The sequence below is a fragment of the Dermacentor silvarum genome, chromosome 6, assembly GCF_013339745.2.
Source record: "Dermacentor silvarum isolate Dsil-2018 chromosome 6, BIME_Dsil_1.4, whole genome shotgun sequence".
NCBI classification, from domain to species: domain Eukaryota; kingdom Metazoa; phylum Arthropoda; class Arachnida; order Ixodida; family Ixodidae; genus Dermacentor; species Dermacentor silvarum.
This window is the reverse complement of record NC_051159.1, coordinates 153,503,869-153,522,741: the sequence shown is the minus strand read 5'-3', so window position 1 is coordinate 153,522,741 and position 18,873 is coordinate 153,503,869. Positions and strand designations below refer to the sequence as shown.

The 18,873-nt window shown below is 43.8% G+C and overlaps 1 protein-coding gene across 12 annotated transcripts in view; it reads left to right on the top strand.

The window, feature by feature from the left end:
* Window positions 1–3,855: 3,855 nt before the first annotated feature.
* LOC119456268 (bromodomain adjacent to zinc finger domain protein 2B-like) overlaps window positions 3,856–18,873 on the top strand; it is a 101,814-nt gene continuing 86,796 nt past the window's right edge. For 5 of the 12 annotated variants that reach the window (XM_049669651.1, XM_037717943.2, XM_037717941.2 and 2 more), the window contains exons 1-4: window positions 3,857–4,350; window positions 6,530–6,590; window positions 8,975–9,063; window positions 12,942–13,100. In XM_049669651.1, coding sequence (XP_049525608.1) covers window positions 8,994–9,063; window positions 12,942–13,100 — 229 coding nt within the window. In that variant the 5' untranslated portion in view covers window positions 3,857–4,350; window positions 6,530–6,590; window positions 8,975–8,993. Of the gene's footprint in view, window positions 4,351–6,529; window positions 6,591–6,626; window positions 6,663–8,974; window positions 9,064–12,941; window positions 13,101–18,873 lie in introns of those variants that run through there. The other 7 variants (XM_037717939.2, XM_037717938.2, XM_037717944.2 and 4 more) reach the window with 7 other exon arrangements.

Sequence of the window (18,873 nt, the reverse complement as noted above, 5' to 3'; positions counted from 1 at the left end):
AAACTTTTTTTGACAGTCTCACCATGTTTGCAACCCATTAAAACTGGGTGGCAAGTAATCTAGAAATCTGCGGAGTACAATCAACCTCTCTATATGGCTTTCATAGATTATGAAAAGGCATTTGATCCAGTAGAGATGCCAGCAGTCATAGAGGCATTGCGTAATCAAGGAGTGCAGGAGGCATACGTGAATATCTTAGCAAACATCTACAAGGATTCCACAGCTACCTTGGTTCTCCACAAGAAAAGTAGAAAGATACATATATCAAGAAAGGGGTGAGGCAAGGAGACACAATCTCTCCAATGCTATTCACTGCATGCTTAGAAGAAGTATTCAAGCTCTTAGACTGGGAAGGCTTAGGAGTGAGGATCAACGGCGAATATCTAAGCAACCTTCGGTTTGCAGATGACATTGTCATATTCAGCAAGAATGGAGTCGAATTACAACAAATGATTGAGGACCTTAATCGAGAAACTGTAAGAATTGGGTTGAAGATGAATATGCAGAAGACAAAGATAATGTTCAATAACCTGGCAAGGGAACAAGAATTCAGGATCGCCAGTCAGCCTCTAGAGTCTGTAAAGGAGTACGTTTATCTAGGTCAATTACTAACAGGGGACCCTGATCACGAGAAAGAAATTTGCAGAAGAATAAAATTGGGATGGAGTGCATACGTCAGTCATTGCCAAATCCTGACTGGGAGCTTACCAATGTCGTTGAAAAGAAAAGTGCACAATCATTGCATTCTACCGGTGCTAACATATGGGGCAGAAACTTGGAGGTTAACAAAGAAGCTCGAGAACAAGTTAAGGACCGCACAAAGAGCGATGGAACGAAAAATCTTAGGAGTAACGTTAAGAGACAGGAAGAGAGCGGTGTGGATCAGAGAACAAACGGGGATAGCCGATATTCTAGTTGACATTAAGCGGAAGAAATGGAGCTGGGCAGGCCATGTAATGCGTAGGATGGATAACCGGTGGACCATTAGGGTTACAGAATGGATACCGAGAGAAGGGAAGCGCAGTCGAGGACGGCAGAAAACCAGGTGGGATGATGAAGGTAGGAAATTTGCAGGCGCAAGTTGGAATACGCTAGCTCAAGACAGGGGTAATTGGAGATCGCAGGGAGAGGCCTTCGTCCTGCAGTGGACTTAAATATAGGCTGATGATGATGATGAAGATGAAAACTGGGTGCCCCATGTGGTACCACGCTTATCTTCTTCAACGAACGTAACAGATCTGCACATATTTCTACGTGTATGTGAGGCATGTCGTTCCTTTAATTGTTTCATTATGGTCGTTATGATAGTGCACCGGATAACTGAAAGCAGCCGTTTATAATATACAAGCTGCTGAGTTGAGCGGCCATACATTTGGGAACGGCATTAATATAGGATAAGCGTAACATGTTTTTCTCGGAAATCAGACTCGAGAATAATTTATTTTGTTTACACGCCTAGAAAAAAGCAGAAGAACGCAGCCACATACTTTTTCTTTTCATTTAAACAAATTCTTGGATTTTACGTGGCAAAACCACTATATGATTACGAGGCACCCGGTTTAGTTTTCACCACCTGGGGTTCTTTAACGTGCGTGCACCTAAATAGAAGTACACAAGTGTTTTTCCATTTCGTTCCCATCGAATTCCGCGACCTGGATTAAACCCGCGAGCTCCAGTTTAGCAGCGAAACGCCGTATCCACTATATAGCCACTAATTATAGGCTACCACGCCGGCGTTCTTTCTTTCGTTTTTTTTTTTTTTATTACGATAGCAATTATATGGACACTCCAAAGCGGATTTCTGCCGTCGCCGTGAGGTTCCGTATGACGTCTACGGCGATGAAATCGTCGCCGCCATACAGTTTCTAAATAAAAAACTATGTGGTCGCCGCGCTCCGGCAACGCCTCCTATAAAGACTATGCCTGGAAAATGAGCCGCGAACTCGCTGCCCAACCCTCGTTGGCTCCGGACGCTGTGAAAGGGCGCGAGGGGCGCGCGCTTTCACAGGGAGCGAACGCACGTCGGAGAACAAACGCGCGTTCTGCGCCGTGCTCCCCGAAGGGCTGTAGATTTTAAGCGTCTCTTTCCTCCTTTCCATATATAGAGAGCAAACGCGACTTTTTCCGTCGCGCGAAAGGCTGTGGGGGGACGGGAGAGAGGGAGGGGAGGCGACGTTTAGCTGCGGCACCAAATGCGTATTTATATAAAAACGCCGCGCGCGTTCAGTGCGAACGCGGGCAAAACGCCGACGGCGTCGACAACAGTTCTGCGCGTTGCTGGTGCTGCTGCATGTCCAAGTTTATACAGCTGATAAAACTATCTATGCTTACTCCGTATAGCTCTCTACTAATTTGCTATAGCAATTGATGCTTCGCCTTGCGGGTGAAACTGCGACAATTTTTTTCTTTCTTTTTTTACTTGTGAAGTACTGAATGGAAAAAAAATTCCGCGTACGGCTTACGGACAAAGATTAGCATATAGCATGGCTAACTAAAACTGTTTTCGGCGCTCGAGGTCCGACCACAATAAATGACTCCGTACCAATTACTCCTCATTCTGTTACGCGAGGAAGGCGGAAACTTGAATGGAATGTTGCGCTGCAGCTTTTTTTTCCCCCTATAACAAAGCTTCCCGTAAATCTGAGTACGAGGTGCCGGATGTGGCAGTTATGTTTCACTTGTTTGAAGCGGCAAGCAGGAAGGTTACATATGTTTCTTCGTCTGCGTTTCGCAAGACCTACTGATGGAAAACTATATGCGCAACTATACACACGAGAGATACACGCTGCTTTAAGAACGAGAAAAATATTTGTTCTCCAAAGGGAACCGTACAATAACATAGCAGAATGAAAGCCGACACTGCGGCTGCAATGCACGGGCAATCACCGATCGTCATTAAAAAATAAAATAAAATAAAAAAAGTATGAAAGGAATTTATTTTTAAAGCCTAAATACATATCATATGCAATTATTAACACCATTTGAGCGGTCTGAACGCAAATACCAGCGCGCGAAATAGTACAAATGAACCTGCCGAGCTGTATCGCCAGCAGTTTCCAACGTCGCGACCTTGATGCGGCCCAATCCACTTCGATCGCAGCGCCGCCACAGTATTTTTCCACGTCGGGCGCCTCACGGCAAAGCATGCGCCGCCCCAGCCGCTCGTCCCACTCGACCGTATTCTAGTACTATAGATCAAAGTTCTGCAATGTCCCTAGTTAGGGGCTTGTAATCCCTAGCATAGGGATGTGAGTAGTGTGCGCGCTGCGCGCGCCGCCACGCGCGCCACTGTCTCTGCGCGGCTGGATGGGCTTTAGGAGGTCACCTGCCTTTTCTCCCGGGAAAGCGGGGCCGCGGGGCGCGCCGGAGCCGCGCAGAGAGGAAAAAAAAAAAAAAGTAATAAGAGTGCGCCGAGAATTATGAAATGCGTCTAGTCCAGCCTTCGCTGCCTCAATGGCCGCGGAAAATCTATACGCCTCCACCAACCTAAGAAGCAGATCGGGGGCTCCTTCCGCACGGCCGCCGGTGCGGTTACTGTGCCAGTGTCCAGTACGCGCGTATAAATTAGTCAAGAGGCACTGCGATTGCCTTGACGCTACACTTCTACCGAAAGCTGTTTGACCTCGTACACTCGAGCAGTTGCTACGGCAATCCTCGAGCAAAAACGACAAGCGAAAACGGTCTGGTTAGGCGTGCTCACATTTCTAGTTTCACTTCAGTGACACTTCTGTCTACCGACGTGATCTGAACTTTTAATGAGGAAACCAACAAGTCGACTATCAGAGAATCGTCGAAAAAAAAAAATTATACTTCTACTTCATCCACCCTTCGTGTAACTAACTCTCTTATATCAGCACAATGCTATAAAAAAGCTTACGAATTACGGTGCCACATAGATGACTCAAAGAGATAAAAGGAAAAAAAAAAGTATTAGACGGACTGCCCCTAGTTTAGCGCGTCCCAAGCGCGTACCTGTTTTGATTCTGTTTTGTCTGTATTTTGAGCGTTAGTTAGAACACGCAACAAACGTCCCGAAAAGAAGATGAGCTGGCTGAAACTACTGTTTCCAGATTGTCCAGTGGTTCTAGTAGTCGAGGGGAAAGTGCTAGCCCCACATTAATGCGTGTCCCGCACGCTGCGATTAAAGCGTCTTCGAAATAACATTGTTTGAAACGGCTGGTGACGTCACGCGTCACAAACCTCATGCGTTCGTGATTCCTTCCTCTGCTCTTCTCCATTTTTGCCACTGAAACGCCGGTCCTTACACAAAGGAGCCTCATTTTATCGGCACGTATGCTGTGTTTTCTGCGGGATTTTCACAAAAGTTTGTCGCCTGGAAGCCGGGAATCGGTAAGTGTCACCGAAGCGTCCTTTATTGTCAGTTTGAATCAAAAAAATGTCCGAATGCATCGAGTTTGTAACACGTCGCCGTTTTAGGCTTGGCACTCCTAGGACCGAAGCCCTTCGACGCCACTGGAGCGCTTGATTGCTCTGGTAAATCTTTAGTTTCGCCTTGTTTATACCAGAGTAACGTTGTGGTAGTTGATTAACGGTGATCACTGCTTCGCTCCGTCTCCCCGGCTATACGTTTTGCCGCGGGAGCGTCGGTCAGCGTCGGACTGAAGCTGTGCTACTCCTCGAGATCAAGAACTCATTGACTCAACTTCGAGCCGGACAGTCAGGTTTATGGCGACGAATATCCACAGTATGGTTAATTTTTTGCGCCACGCTTGCGTTGTTGGACCCGATGTGCAGTTGGTAATTCCCTGGACAGCTGACTTGTGTTTGTGAACGGTTTTCGGGTCCGGTTGGGTTGCATTTTCTTTTTGGTGGGCGCTTTCGCTGTGAGCCACTCTCCTTACGAGGCCGCGGGGAGGGTGGCAATTATGGAGGATAAACGCTCTCGTTTTCTTAGCCGCTGCTGTCCGAAATGATTCTATAAGTCGTACAGGCTCAATGAATACGAAATACACTCTTCTTTGACGCATTCCTTCAAGCTAATCTGACAGCAGTTTGTCGTGCTCATAGCCTGTGTCTGGCTTTCCTACGTGGTAGTGGTGTACGGCGACAACACAGTCTAAAATGTCAAATAATCTTGTTTTCTTCCGATTGAAGTTTTTAGTTATTAGCCGAAACAGACAGACGCCACACTCAGCAGCATTTGCGGCCGGCTTTACTTTAACCAGAATGTGAACGCAGCTGTCGCACCATAGGTGGTGACTTTAAATACTGAATGTCGAGAAAAGGTTCTAACAGAATGAGCTTTGGCTAAAACATGCGTAAAGCTGTGAGTGCAGCTGCAGTTTTCCTTCCTTAAATCGCGTCGTCCAGTTAGTTGTATGCCGACGAGACACCGCGCGCCAATATGAACGTTTTGTAGTCGCTCCCTAAAGCGAACACGCTCTCTGTCGTTCAATACCACATTACTGTCTGTTGTCGCCAAATGTGCCATCGGTGGTGAAATGAACAGCAATTCTGGCGTTTTCCTGTTCTGCTGCGAAACAACCGACGTTACCGAGCGACGCGCAGCCGTTGCGGAGCTTGGATATCGCGAGACACTTTCTCCGAATTGTCTCTCGGCAGTAGATTAGACAGGTTTTCGCGTTGCTCGACTTGTTCCTGTTTGCTGGAAGCAAATACTCGTTCCTGAAGCTCATCATTCGCAGGTAGCGTATCGGTGACCCCTGCCTCATGCAGCAGCATTTGTCGGCGGTGCGAATTGTGTGCGCGTATTCCATCATTGTGACAGGTCTCGGCTCTCTGGTGCCGGCTGCTGAGTGCAGACGTTTTCCGTTAAAGCTATAGGGGTTAGCATTTTAGTCAACGCCACATGCGCACGGGTTTTAGCCTCTCCCGCTTGTTTATCGCGTATAGTTTTATACAAGTGTTCTCGGGAGCTGCGCATTTGTTCGGCGCTGACATTTAGTGCATTCGTGTGCACTGCAAGCACACTTCCAGAAAGAAAGAAAAAAACATTTAAAGTTCACTATAGTAGGATAAACTTTTGAGGAGGTGTGCGTCAGTGTCCATGTTTATTGTAGCTGCGCCTCCAGGCAGAAGCACATTGTTTTTGTTTTTTTACCTGTCCAAAATTAATTTAATTGTCTAGACGTGTAACACAGCACAGAATTTGTTGCAACCTAACTGTGCTTCTTTGGTCACACTAGATTCTAACATCATAATTGCTTACTGTTCACAGGAAGACAGAAAAATAGTAGTAGACATTGAAAAGCAGTGCATAGCAATATTGCCCAAGCTTGTACCCATTCTTGAAAGTTTCTTAAAGCAGTGTGGTTCACCATTGCTTCTGTCATAAATTTACTGATGCTTTTTGAATGTGTGCGATTTACCGATGGCTATTGACCTCAAAAATGGTGACAGTGAGAAGGGAAATGCAAAGTTACATTTGTACAACACACATTTAAAGCATTCACTGACGATTTTTCATTAAGCAACTTAAGTGTGGCAGTGAGCAGTTGCCTCACCATTGCAACAGTATCCTTATTGGGAGCATTGCATAACTTTCTAGGCAGCAGTGGTGCTGGAGTGATCAACATGGGCACAGGAATGAAAGTCAACGGCTCCTGACTGTACGTCCTCCCAATGTTTACATTTACTGTTTGGACCAGGGTGGGAATATAGCAGGTAGTGAAGCACGCTCGGTGAGAATTCCTTTCTTAAAAGCTTGTGAGGTGGATGGCCTTGGGCCTTTAAGGCAGCTCTCACTGCATGCGTACCTGTTAATGCACAATTTATCAAATGTGTGCGCCATTCTGATGGCATAGTTGTGTCAAAATGTGCATAATTTATCAAGTGATTGCACTGTCTTGATACCACAGTTGTGTAAGTGGCGGAGATGAAAAGAGTTAAAAAAAAGAACTCACTGAATTTGTTACACAGCATGTAAAAATTTCAAGAGCTTTTATTTATTTTTTTAGTTCACTATACATATTAAGAGATGGTGTTTCTTCTTTTCTCTGGACATGATTAAATGCATGCAGATGCAGATAAAATGCATTGTGAAGCATGTTGGTAGCACAGACGAAAAGACATAGAACATGTAAACAGGGCCGGCACTAGCCCTGCGTGGTGAAATTGTGTAACAGTTTTGGGGGGGGGGGGGGGAATTTGACATCAGATTAAGTAACAAGTAGGTACAGGGGGGACACAGCTTGGCCTGTATAATGTAAGGATTCAGCTTGCTTGATTCTATTTCCTTCATATCATCCTCTATTCACGACCTGTGGATCCCAGATATAACATAGGTGGCACACTGCTTGAACCACTGACGAAACACAAAAAGGAACAGAATTACATGTTACGGGATCCCAGCCCAAGTCTGAGTTAACAACAGTGTGTGTCGCAGATACAGCAATGTGTTTACTTTTGTTGTGACCTGTTGTAAGGTTGGCAGTCGCATTTGGTTAAAAAGAAAAGGGAGTAGGTAGGAGATTGAAAGCCTTCTTTTTGTATTTGTGGGCACAGTAATAATTTCTGGATAGATGAAATGTAAGCTCATAAACCTTTAATTGAGTACTGTTTTGCTGAAGTAGTACTTCTTTGCCGGCTTATAATGTAGACATAATGTTAAAAATGTTTTAATAAAGTGTACAAGCGTTACATATAAAAGTGGGAGCTGTTAACCTATCACAGCTAGGGTGTTGTGAAGCTGATATGGAGACTGGGGCAGACATGCCCAGCCTGTCAACCTTTCAGCTCTGCCTTGCTATTCACGTAGCTGTTGCAATTGTTTGGGTGCATGATAAAGATGGCACTTGAGGTTCACTTTTTTCCCCCCTTTTTTTGTGCGGCAATTTAACCCTTTAATGACAACACATATAAATACCCAGAAAAATGCTTATTTTCTATCTAAATGTGCAAAACACATTGAGAATATAAGCATAATCAACAAAAAGAAAAGTTTTGTGGAAATTTTTTCAGCAATAGGGGGAAAACCCCAGGCAGGAAACTGGAAGTGGGCTTCACCCCAAGCCACCTAAGGCTTCATTTGGAATTTGTACTTCATTTGTTATACATCATGTGTGTGACACCACTGCAGCTGGAGATCTTACATTGGTCTGTCTCCTCTGATAATGCTTTCAACAGAAAGCGAGTCGCATGCTAAACTACTACTTCTTCATCCCGTGTTTGTGCTCCAAACCAACAAATGACGCTTGCTGCCCTGTCATTTAGCATTGGCCGAAGACATTTAGCCAGAAACTTTGTCTGCAACTTGGCAAAAAAAAAGAAAGAAAAATTTGGTATGTTGCTCGTAGGCAACACTCGTCAATAAAGGGTTAATGCCAGTTAGCTTGCGAAAGTCTTGCATGTTGTGTGGGGTGTAATTGTATGTGTTCAGTGGGAGTTCCCCATAATTGTGTTTTTAATTGCTCTCTGCATGTACATATTTAATTGCTAAAACTGCTGGGTAGCTGTAGCTGAGCTTGGGAAAAAAAAAAAAATTCAGTATGACCTTTAAAATACCCCAAGCAGGCTTCTCCACAGTGCATGATGAAATGTGCTGAATAGTATCTTGCCTCTAGAAAAGTTGCTAGACAAAGTAATGCATGCTGCAATAAACAATGGTGTCATGCCTTTGGAAAAGTTGGCAACTCACCATCTTCCATTTCGCATTAGGCTGTGTTGTGAAATTTGCTTTTCTTAAAGAAAATGATTGGACCGAAGGATTATCTTAAGCTTTTGACCACTTCCTGTTTTCTCAAATAACTTTACCATAGTCGTTCTGTAAAATCTAGAAAAATAGAGAAACATAAAATTAGCAAATAATCATGCCTGTGATATTATACTAGAAGCTGAACTTTATAGTATTGTGGAATTGAAGAAAAGATGCCTGGCAGGAATTGGCTATTGCACCTTGACAAGGCCTGCTGCTTTTGGAGGTTTGCTTGACAGTTGTGAATGTGTTCCTGATAATCTGTATTTTGTTTCTGTCATCTCTGCTCGTGCTTCTCAGGCTTCAAGAGGGCACCAACATGGATAATTCAGGCCGAAATGCAGCGTCAAGTCCTGCACGTAACCATTTTGACGCTGCAGCCCTTTTAGGTGAGCTGCTTACGGCCATTGAAAATGGCTATGATTTATTTTCATTCCTGCCTTTTCTAGTAAACCTTGAGACCATTGGCAAGGCATATGTCACAAAACTTGTCCTTACTTTTTGAATTTCGATTTTATGGCACATTGTCTCTTTAGTGCCCATTAGACATTTGAAGTTGGTTGTCAGGAAAGATGCAAAGTTGACTTGACCGCAGTTATGGTATTTGAAGAAAGCAAGTGAAATCAAGAGGGTCCATTGTCATTAGCATATAGTGATGATGCAGTGTGCGGTAGCGTGCGAGTTGGACTTGTCCTCTTGGGACAGTGGATCATACTGTGCAAATTCATTTGCAATTTTTAATTAAAGCTATTGTTCTTTTCCTGCTTTTAGTAATGTGAAGTGGCACTACTACAAGCTGCATCTTGTGTGGTAATTGTCTTAAGTCATGCAGCGACTGGCATTGTTATAATTGATCACCCTTTGCGCAACATGGTGGTGCGGAGTAAAATGTAGAATAGTACTGTCGTTTAACGACTCCATCACTTCCTCTTATATTTACAGTAGACGTGAATCAAACTAGTGCTGACCGTCATGGGGAGGGGGACTACATAGTTTTGCATTTTTTATGCCTTCTGCCTTTTCATCATTTGTCGTGTCGTCCTTGTATAGTTCTTTAGTAGAATGAGAAGTACAGATGGTTTCCTTTACTGCTTAATTTGCATCTCGCTCACTGCTCAGATGCTTTTGCAGTTTGTGCAGGGCTGACTGCAGCAGGATTGAAGGTCTGTTTCTTGAAACGTCTAGATGGGCATGTTAGTAGTTTCTACTGCTTTTGTTTATACAACGCAGATGACACATGGATGTGTCAATGTAACGCTTGTCTCTTTCTATTCTACTTCCGTGTTGCTTTTCGACATTCGTGTATAGTCTGCACTCTGTCAAGACAACGTTGTTTCTTGAGCATGTCACTCTTCATCTTTCTTCTTTGCATCTCTTTCCTTCCTCTCTCTGTTTCATCTGTTCCTTGGGCACCCACATTGCTTGCCACCACTCTCCTGTTTCACCTCGGCTGGTCCTCCTCCTCCATTAGCCATGAGCCCTCCCACTTTCCCTCCAACCTCCCTGGGGGTGAGCCCCTTTCCCCCGTTCTCGCCCTTGCTGGCTAGGGGTGCAACAGCCTTTCAGAGCCCCACTTCCTCTTCCCCCAACCATCTCCTGGAAGGGGTGGCCGCCTCTTCTTCTACTTGTCCCTCGCGTTCCACTCAGCCGCCACCTGCGTCCTCCTCGCCTTCGCTTCCCTCAGGTTGGTCTCTTTCTCTCGCTGTCTTTCACATGTCTCTCTGTCATTCTTGCTGCAACTTCTCTTCTGTACCTGTTTCTGTGGAACCTGCCTTGCCCTGTCTTGATTTCTGCTGCCACCCCTCCCTCTCTTTAGCAGGTGGCTGCATCTTGCCATTTTTTGCTGGCTTTCTTGGTTTCAAAACAGGACACTTCAGCTTTTTTTTTTTTTTTCAGTTTATTCCTCGATAGGTAAAGAGCTGTGTACTGATTTGCTAGCGCAGATTCATAAAGCCTGTGCGGGGTAATGTGGAAGCTTCATAAATGTCACCGTAAACTTGTTGCAAATTATGAAATGAAACGTCTTTGCTTGTTTTTTGCTTCTCCCATTGGGAAACTGAGGAGAGAAGTTGATGGGGGGGGGGGGGGGGGCAAAACAGTCACTTTACATGTTCTGTATGATACTCTTGTGACATCCAGCTAGCAGTGCTATTGCATCGGTGTAGATCGCCGAACTGTGCATACTTTCGGAAGGGAGAAAACATGCATAAAGACTGGACAGAGTGAAAGAACTTTGCAACGTAAGTGCAAGTGCTGGTGTAGTCCTTTCTTTACTGGTCATGTTTTTACGGTTGCACCACTGTACCATAGGATACATGCTAGCTGCTTCCATGGTTTTTCTGTGCCATGAAGTTATTCTGGTGATTTGTTGCTTGTCGTTCAAAATGGTGGGATCTTGCAGATTTTCTTTTTTTGTCTGAAATATTATTATGTGAGTGGAATACTTTCATTTGAAACTTTCATTTCCTCTGCCAAAGAATGAGAAAAACTTTGTGGCAGCCAAAGAATGAGAAAGAACTTTGTGGCAGCTTTGGCTGATGAGATGCAGGCAGGGCTTGAGCATACAAGTGAATAAAGCTGGATTTGGTTGTGGAAAGTTTAACTTGTGCACTGTGTACAACCCAGGCATTTGCAGTCATCTTGAAAGTGGAATGACAACTTGTGATTATCAGTAAGGTTTGTCAAGTAGTATTTGCCTGATCAACGAGTAAGAAAACTTGACCAAACACTTTGAGATTTTGCATCTACTTGCATCTTTTGGATCAATGTTTTAAATATTAAACTTTGAGCAAAGCACGGAGGCCCAGCTTGGGATTTGAATACAGGCCTAAAGAAATGGAAATATATAGGCAAAGGGGTTCGGAGGGCATTTAGTATTGTTTCTTTAAAGGTAAAAGAAGCACAGGTAGGTTTGTTTTGTGGGAGAGCAGGATATTTGATGTCAGTAGATGTCAGTAGCAAGAGTAACAGCTCCAGGAGGCTCTATAGCCTTCATACAGCTAGGCCTCACTCTTCATAAACTGCCCAAAATGCTTTTTACAACAGGGAAACTAAGCTCATGTGCAAGCACAGAGGAAAAATACCATATTTACTAAGTTTTGTACTTACACATGTAAGGCCAGATCTTTGGTATTGTATGCACTCTCTGGTGCTTGCTACAGCATGTGAGCCAAAGTATGCTAAATTAGTAAATCATAAAATATATTACATGAAAATTTTCTGCTGGATAATATGCATTGCAGAATACATTTCTCAGGTAAGAAGGCAAAGAGGTGCCCTTGGCAAGCTTGTGGAAGAACACTTGATACAGGTTAGGTTCCATATGGGAGGATTTGTCTTAAAACAGTTTGAACATGGTTAAAATGGTTTCGTGTAGTGCTTTAAGTCTTCTACAAGCCGCACATATTTGAACTTTTGCTCCTTTTCATATGACATTCAGGTGCAGGGGTTCCTTCCTGATTTGGAAAATTCGGCTTGTGAAACATGGACATGAGAGGAACGAAAAGGCCAACACAAACAAGTGGATAGTTGCCGTTTCTGTTGTCCTTTTCAGTTCTGTTGCATCCTCGTTTTTTCACCGAAGCTTTCAAACCAAGAATCATACCAACTTTCTCGGCTTTCTGTTAGGATTCTTTCTTTCTATTTGCATACCTGTCAACTCTCAGAAATTGTTCGTGACGTTTACTAATGTTGCGTCAAGTTCCAAAAAAAAAATTTCCTTGCGAAAAAGTAATGCGTGTCAGTTTCCGAATGTTCCTATGGAAGTCTTCTGATGGTGAAAGGACGCCAGAGGGGTACTTGTCTTGAGTTCCTGAATCAGGCAAAACCGGCAACAGCAAAGTCTCTGTAATCTATAAACAATGTGTTGCATGTCAGGCCATGCTGCTCCAAGTCATTTGCTGCTTGTGTGCTGTCCTTAAAGGTAAATAATCGTTCATAAAGTATGTATCCACAAAAAGTGCGTGCTCTCAGAGCAAGCTGTAAAAAATAAAAAAATAAAAAGCATACTATAACATGCCCCCCCCTCTCCTTTTTTTTTGGTGTTGTGTCTGTGGTATTTTTACTAACTTTGAAGTTCACACAGGTTGGAAGGTGTATTTATGGGGGTCTGCGAAGCTGCAGAAATTTTGTGACCCCTACCAGTTGTCATCATCACTGGAAATAGCCAGCATGTGTCAGTGGTGGTGGGAGGGGGCTCATTGTGTGCGGTGGTGGGTGGCCAAAATAACTGAGCCTTTCTGGGTGGCGGTGGTGGTGGTGTGTTCAGGGGCCTGGTGGTCCTCTGCTGACCAGGGGGGCATGACCCTAGCCAGCCTGCTGCGCCAGGGCACCTCCGGCCCTGGGCTGGCCAGCAGCTCTAAGCTGGACCATGCCCTGAGGCAGCAGCAACCCCAGCCACAGCCCAGCTCATCACAGTCACGCAGACGTGAGTCCAGCAGAGATTGACCCTTCACCTGTTTGCTCACTTTCTTCTTCCCTTTTAAAGATAACTGGTTGGGGCAGTGCATGTGTCTGGTTTTGTGGCAACACAATATTTGTACAGTAGTGCTTACCACACTATTTTGTGCCTGCCATAGCAGATTGCATGTGTGTGAAAAACATCAATTTGACATTGCTGAGGTAGGTAGGTATAGACTGGCTAATGTTGACACATCCACACACATGCACAACACACACTTTCTGTGCTGCAAAGCTTACGTTCTTCTTTCTTGTATGATGCATCTTTTTTACTATGTCCAGGGCGACACTTTCATGCTGTTTTTATTTACTTGGTGCACAATATTCATAACAGAAATGTAGAGTGCTTGGCGTGTGCTATTCACAAACGAGAGTAGTAATTTTTTAAAGGCCAAATGCATCTTGTGCACCACTTATTGCACATCTCATGACGGTGTAAAAGCCAAAGTGTTTGCCCACCTGTAGATGCTTGTATACCTGTTATAGCTGTGGTTTAGTGTCCCCTGTACCGCTGAGGTGTTTTGTTTTATGCCACTGCAAAGGGACATTTTGCTATGGTAATGGCTTGCGTGCATAAAGATATCGGTCGCTGTGGTACACTATGCCTCCCGTGTGAGGCTCATAAAGTGGGCAGGAAAGAAAATGATTTCAGCTTTCTTGGTTTCGCTCAGTGGTGTTTTTTATAGCTTATAGTTTTTTGTTCCTGCTGCCTCACTAAGGTTTTGTTTAGCCATAGCCTCTGGCCCAACAGAGGCGTTGAGAGGCTGACACCTCAACCAACGTTAGCGTTCTTGAGTAGTTCCGAGTCATGAAAGATAGCCTAAACCGCCGTTGGTTGCTTTAGCTATTGTGAACGAAAAGTATTTTGTTTCTAAGAGTGTGATAAGTGACTGGAGAAACTTCTTGCATGCAGCAATAATTTCTTCTAATTGGTTTAAATTAGCGTGATGTCACACAGATTAAACCTGTTCTTATTATTTTATAATATTGGAAGTTATGTATAGCATGAGCACTTTTTCATTTCACAAAAGAATCTAGTTTTTTAAATTCTTGCCACTGGATTCATTGCGCCTTTAAAATGTGTGTTAGAGCCTTTGATCTTGGCACTTTTTGATTGTCTCTGTCGAAGAACCAAGCTATATTTAGGTATGTGGGGCAGCCATCACTTTAGTGAAGCTGTAGAGGTACGGCATATTGGTGACTGATCCATAGTACCTTTTTTTTTATACTACAGTTTTTCTACTTCTAAACTTAAAATAGTTGTGAATCCTGTGTAACATTTGTGCTAATTTTAGGTTGTTGCTAGCTGGCTTGTAAACTAATGGAGCGTGGTGTAAGTAATGTCACACACTTTGGTTTGGGGGAGTGCCAAGAGAGGGCAGGCCGCAAGAGACACACATGACACGACTGGTCTGATACAGCTTAGGTGAGAGCATGAGCAGATGGTACATGCAAAAGAGAGTTAGACGGGCGAAGGGAGGCGCACACATGTTTGGAGTGCAGAACGTATGGGAAAACAGGAAACGTTATCATGATGAGTGCATGTTTGACAAGGGAGGGCCTGTTTGAGATCCTGTTAAGAGGTCCAAAAGAGCTGATACAATTGTTCGTGAACCAGATGAAAGATTCAACAACATAGTGTGAACAGATGGCGTGACAGCGTGCATTTCAGAATGGTGGCCTTCATGACTTGTCTCTATTAGCACTCCTCGCAATGAGGGGTCACCACTGCTCAGCAGCCAACACATACTCCTCACGGGAGGGAAGCAGCTGGCCAGGTGGCACAAGCAGTCTTTTGTGTCAGCTTGTCATTTGAATGATATAAGTAAGGAGTCTAATAACCTTTGTTAGAGGTGTGCAAATATCCGAAAGTTTCGATTAACGAATCGAATGTTACTCTATTCAGTTCTATCCTCTTATTGAATAGTCACTATTTGAAAATACAAATTTTTTTAATACTCAACAAAAATTTTACATCATCAACTATGCACAAACAAAAATAACTCAGTCGGCCAGACTTTTCCTGCTAAACACAATCGCTCGCAATAAAATGTTTAGACAGGGCATTCGGTAATGGTTATCGTTTGGTACTAGTGATAGATGCAGCACTTGTGTCCTCTCATCAGATTAAAACAGAATACATTTCATTGCAAGTTATTTTATACAATAGTGATAACGTCTGCTGTGACAATTTGAGCCCACGTTGCAGTGGTGTAGTGGGTTTGGCATTGCGCTGCCAAGCCCAAGGGTGCGGAATGAAATGCTGGCTGCGGCAGCCGCATTTCGATGGGGGTGAAATACAAATACGCCAGTGTACCATGCGTTGGGTGCTCGTTAAAGAACCCCAGGTGGTAAAAATTAATCCGGAATCTCACTATGGCGTGCCTCATAATCATATTGTGGTTTTGTAACGTGAAACCCCAGAATTTAATCTAATTTACCAATTCGAACTGGAAAAAGGGTGCTTTATTTTATTTTTTTTTCCCCTGTGCCATCGCAATGGTATCTTTATAAACTTTACTTGATAATGCATGACTGTGTATTCTACTAAGAGCCCAGAGTTTGCAAACAAATTGCTTAGTTGTTCGTAATGCTCTCATTGTGCTATTAATAAAGCATGTTTTATAATGTGCAGTGTAATGTCAGAAACTTTCTATTGTTCGGAATACCACAATGTTAGAATTGTTAGATATTAATGGTGAGAAGGCTGTACATGATTTGCAAACTATTTGAAAAATGTTTGATATTCAATTTGATTCACTTTTGGCACTATTCGATTCATACTCAATTTGGTCACAAAAATTGCTATTATCACACCCCTCATTATTCTGTTCTTTACATATCTAGTCCTAGTGATCACTTCTACCAGTCTATATTTTATAGCAGCCTTGGATAAAGGCATTTTGAAGAGTGCCATGTAAAATTTTAAGGAAACATGTTCTGGAATGTCTGCAGCTTCCTTATCAGGAGCATATATGAAGCATTAATAAAGTTGAGGGTACCATGAGTTTTGCTACTGCCAGCCAAGCTGTACTGTATATTTTGCATGCACATGCATGCATGCTTGTGTGCTTGTATTCTTGAATTAATTGAGACAACAGGTCACGGAATAGTACGAGGGTCGATCGAGAAATAAGGTTCACAAAGAGCTCCAGCCGCACGGGAAGGTGCGAGGCGAAATCCGGCAATACCGCTGTGCGTCGCTGTTCCTCCACTCTCGATTCCGCCCGGCCATGCTTTGCTGCACCACTCAGCTCAGTCTTGGCTCAGCAGCCGTCCGAGGTGGAGGTGCCCATTGTTGCTCCCGCCAAGTGCGAGATTAGTTCCATAATTCGCTTTTTGCGCGCCAAAGGGACCTCACCCGGGGATATTCATCGTCAGTTGACAGAGGTGTATGGCGACAAGTGTACGTCCGTTCAACACATCCGAAAGGGGTGCAGGGAGTTTAGTGCCGGTAGGAAGGACGTCCACGACGAAGAACGGAGTGGAAGACCGTCAGTTTCGGAGGCAATTATCGAGATGGTCCGACGCGAAGGGCTTCAAAACAGGAGGATCATCGTCTGTGAACTTGTTGCTCGGATTCCTGGGAGTTGTTACGGTACAGTGGAAAGAGCTTTGACTGAAAAATTGGGGTATCACAAGTGTTGTGCTCGATGGGTACCACGTCTGTTGACAGCAGAACACAAGGAGAAACGCCTTGCCTGTGCTCACCAGTTTCTTCAACAGTGTCAAGAACAATTGACACAGTCCACAGTGTCAATTGTTGGACTCCATTGTTACAGGAGACGCGTGGGTGTTTCATTTCACTCCCGAAACAAAAGTCCAAACAATGGCATTACTTAGGGTCACCAGTCGCAAAGAAGTTCAAACAAACTCCTTCCGCTGGCAAAGTCATGGCCAGTGTGTTATGGGATCGTAAGGGGATACTGCTGATTGATTTCATGGAACCTGGGACAGCGATCAACTCGGACAGTTATTATGCAACACTAAGAAAACTCAGGCGAGCTATCCAGAACCGTCGGCGAGGACAACTGACAGCCGGTGTAACGCTGCTTCACGACAACCCCTGACCTCACGTCTCCCGTCAAACCCAGGACCTTTGGACAAACATTGGGTAGACTGTCATGCCCCACCCACCGTGCAGTCTGGACCTCGCACTTGGCGATTATCACTTGTTTTCCAAGTGAAAGGAACAGTTGAGTGGCCAACGCTTCCGGAGCGACAATGAAGTCAAAGAAGAGGTGAAACGCTTCCTCAACGGGTTGGCGACGGAGTTCTACGACATTGGGATACTGAAATTTGAGCACCGTCTATAAAAATGCGTAGAAAAAGATGGCGATTATGTCGAAAAATAGAGCAAAGTGTCTTCTTTGCAACAGTGTACATTGCTATGTGAATAAACAATGTTGTCTATTTGTAACATTGATGGGAACCTTATTTCTGGATCAACCCTCGTATAAAAATTATCTGGGAAACCTAGAATCATGAGAGATTTTAAGCTCCTGCGAGGAATAAATGACATATTAAAAGGGACAATTTACAAAATGCTTTGTCAGGTCCCTCTAAAATCTCTATTCTAGCTGCAAAGTTCTTCCAACAGATCACATTTCTACCAGACTAACTTGCTCAGTAGGAAATCGAGATTAGGAATGTGCTTGTAATAGACTTTTTCTCTCATAAACTATAAGGAAATTTCGTGGTGTCATGTCTGAACAGAATGCAGTTCAGTTGGCAAGTCCTCAGTCATGAAAATTATGCTCGAATAGTTGTGGGGGAGGTGCAGCCTTGAAGGGTCTGTGAAAGCTGGTAGAGTGGTTTGCTGGAACATCCTGCACATTTTATTTTGCTGTCACGTTGCATGCCTAACACATTTTCTTTGACACTCTTTCTCTTGCTCCATTCGAGCAGTCGAGGAAGTGCTCGCCGGGCACACCTATTCCAAACCTGGCGATGTGCACTTCGAGTGCAAGGTGTCAGGTAGGACCAGTCGCTGGTCTACGTGTCTTGTTCCAACCGCTCGTGTGCTTGCCGCATGAGATTGGCTACCCATGTGTATCCATGGTAGCACACTGTTCTCATTCCTTACCTGTGTCGTTTCTTTTATTTGTTTATTTATTTTTCAGGAAGGCAGCCTTTGTTTCAATATCTGGCTTGCATTTTTGTGTTGAGCATTGAGACTGAGAGCTTGTGATTTTATACAATTTTACTTCTGGTTTTACTCTTTTTTAGTTTTTTTTTTCCCCTTGTTTTGAAGTCCAGTGTTGCTCTGGCAATCCATGTGCAATCTAACAGAAGAACAAAGTGTGTGCTGCTATTTGTCTTTCTTGTTTGTTTGTTATCGTATTGTGTTGTGTAATGCTGAGGTAAAAAATTTATTAATGGTCTGCGTGTAATTCATCTGGTTGTATTTCAAGAATTAGAAAAGTTGTTCGAAAGTTAAGATGGCATTGGTCATGTAAGTTCCTTCTGAAAAATGGAGCTCCTTGTGAAAGGGTGAATAGACTTGCTTTCCTGGACTTTCTTCTAAATACTGACAAAAAGCGTGATTAGTGCAAGATGCCCCTAATGCATGTAGATTTGTCTCTTGTTAGGTTGCTTTCCCTGATAGCTGTGTCTTTCATCTTGTAGCTTATCAGCTATATGAAATCAAAGCAAACATATGGATAGAGTACTTGTGAAAAGAGTTGATGAATCTTTATCGAGCTTAATTGAAAGAGAAACATCATGTCTCATCACCTCAC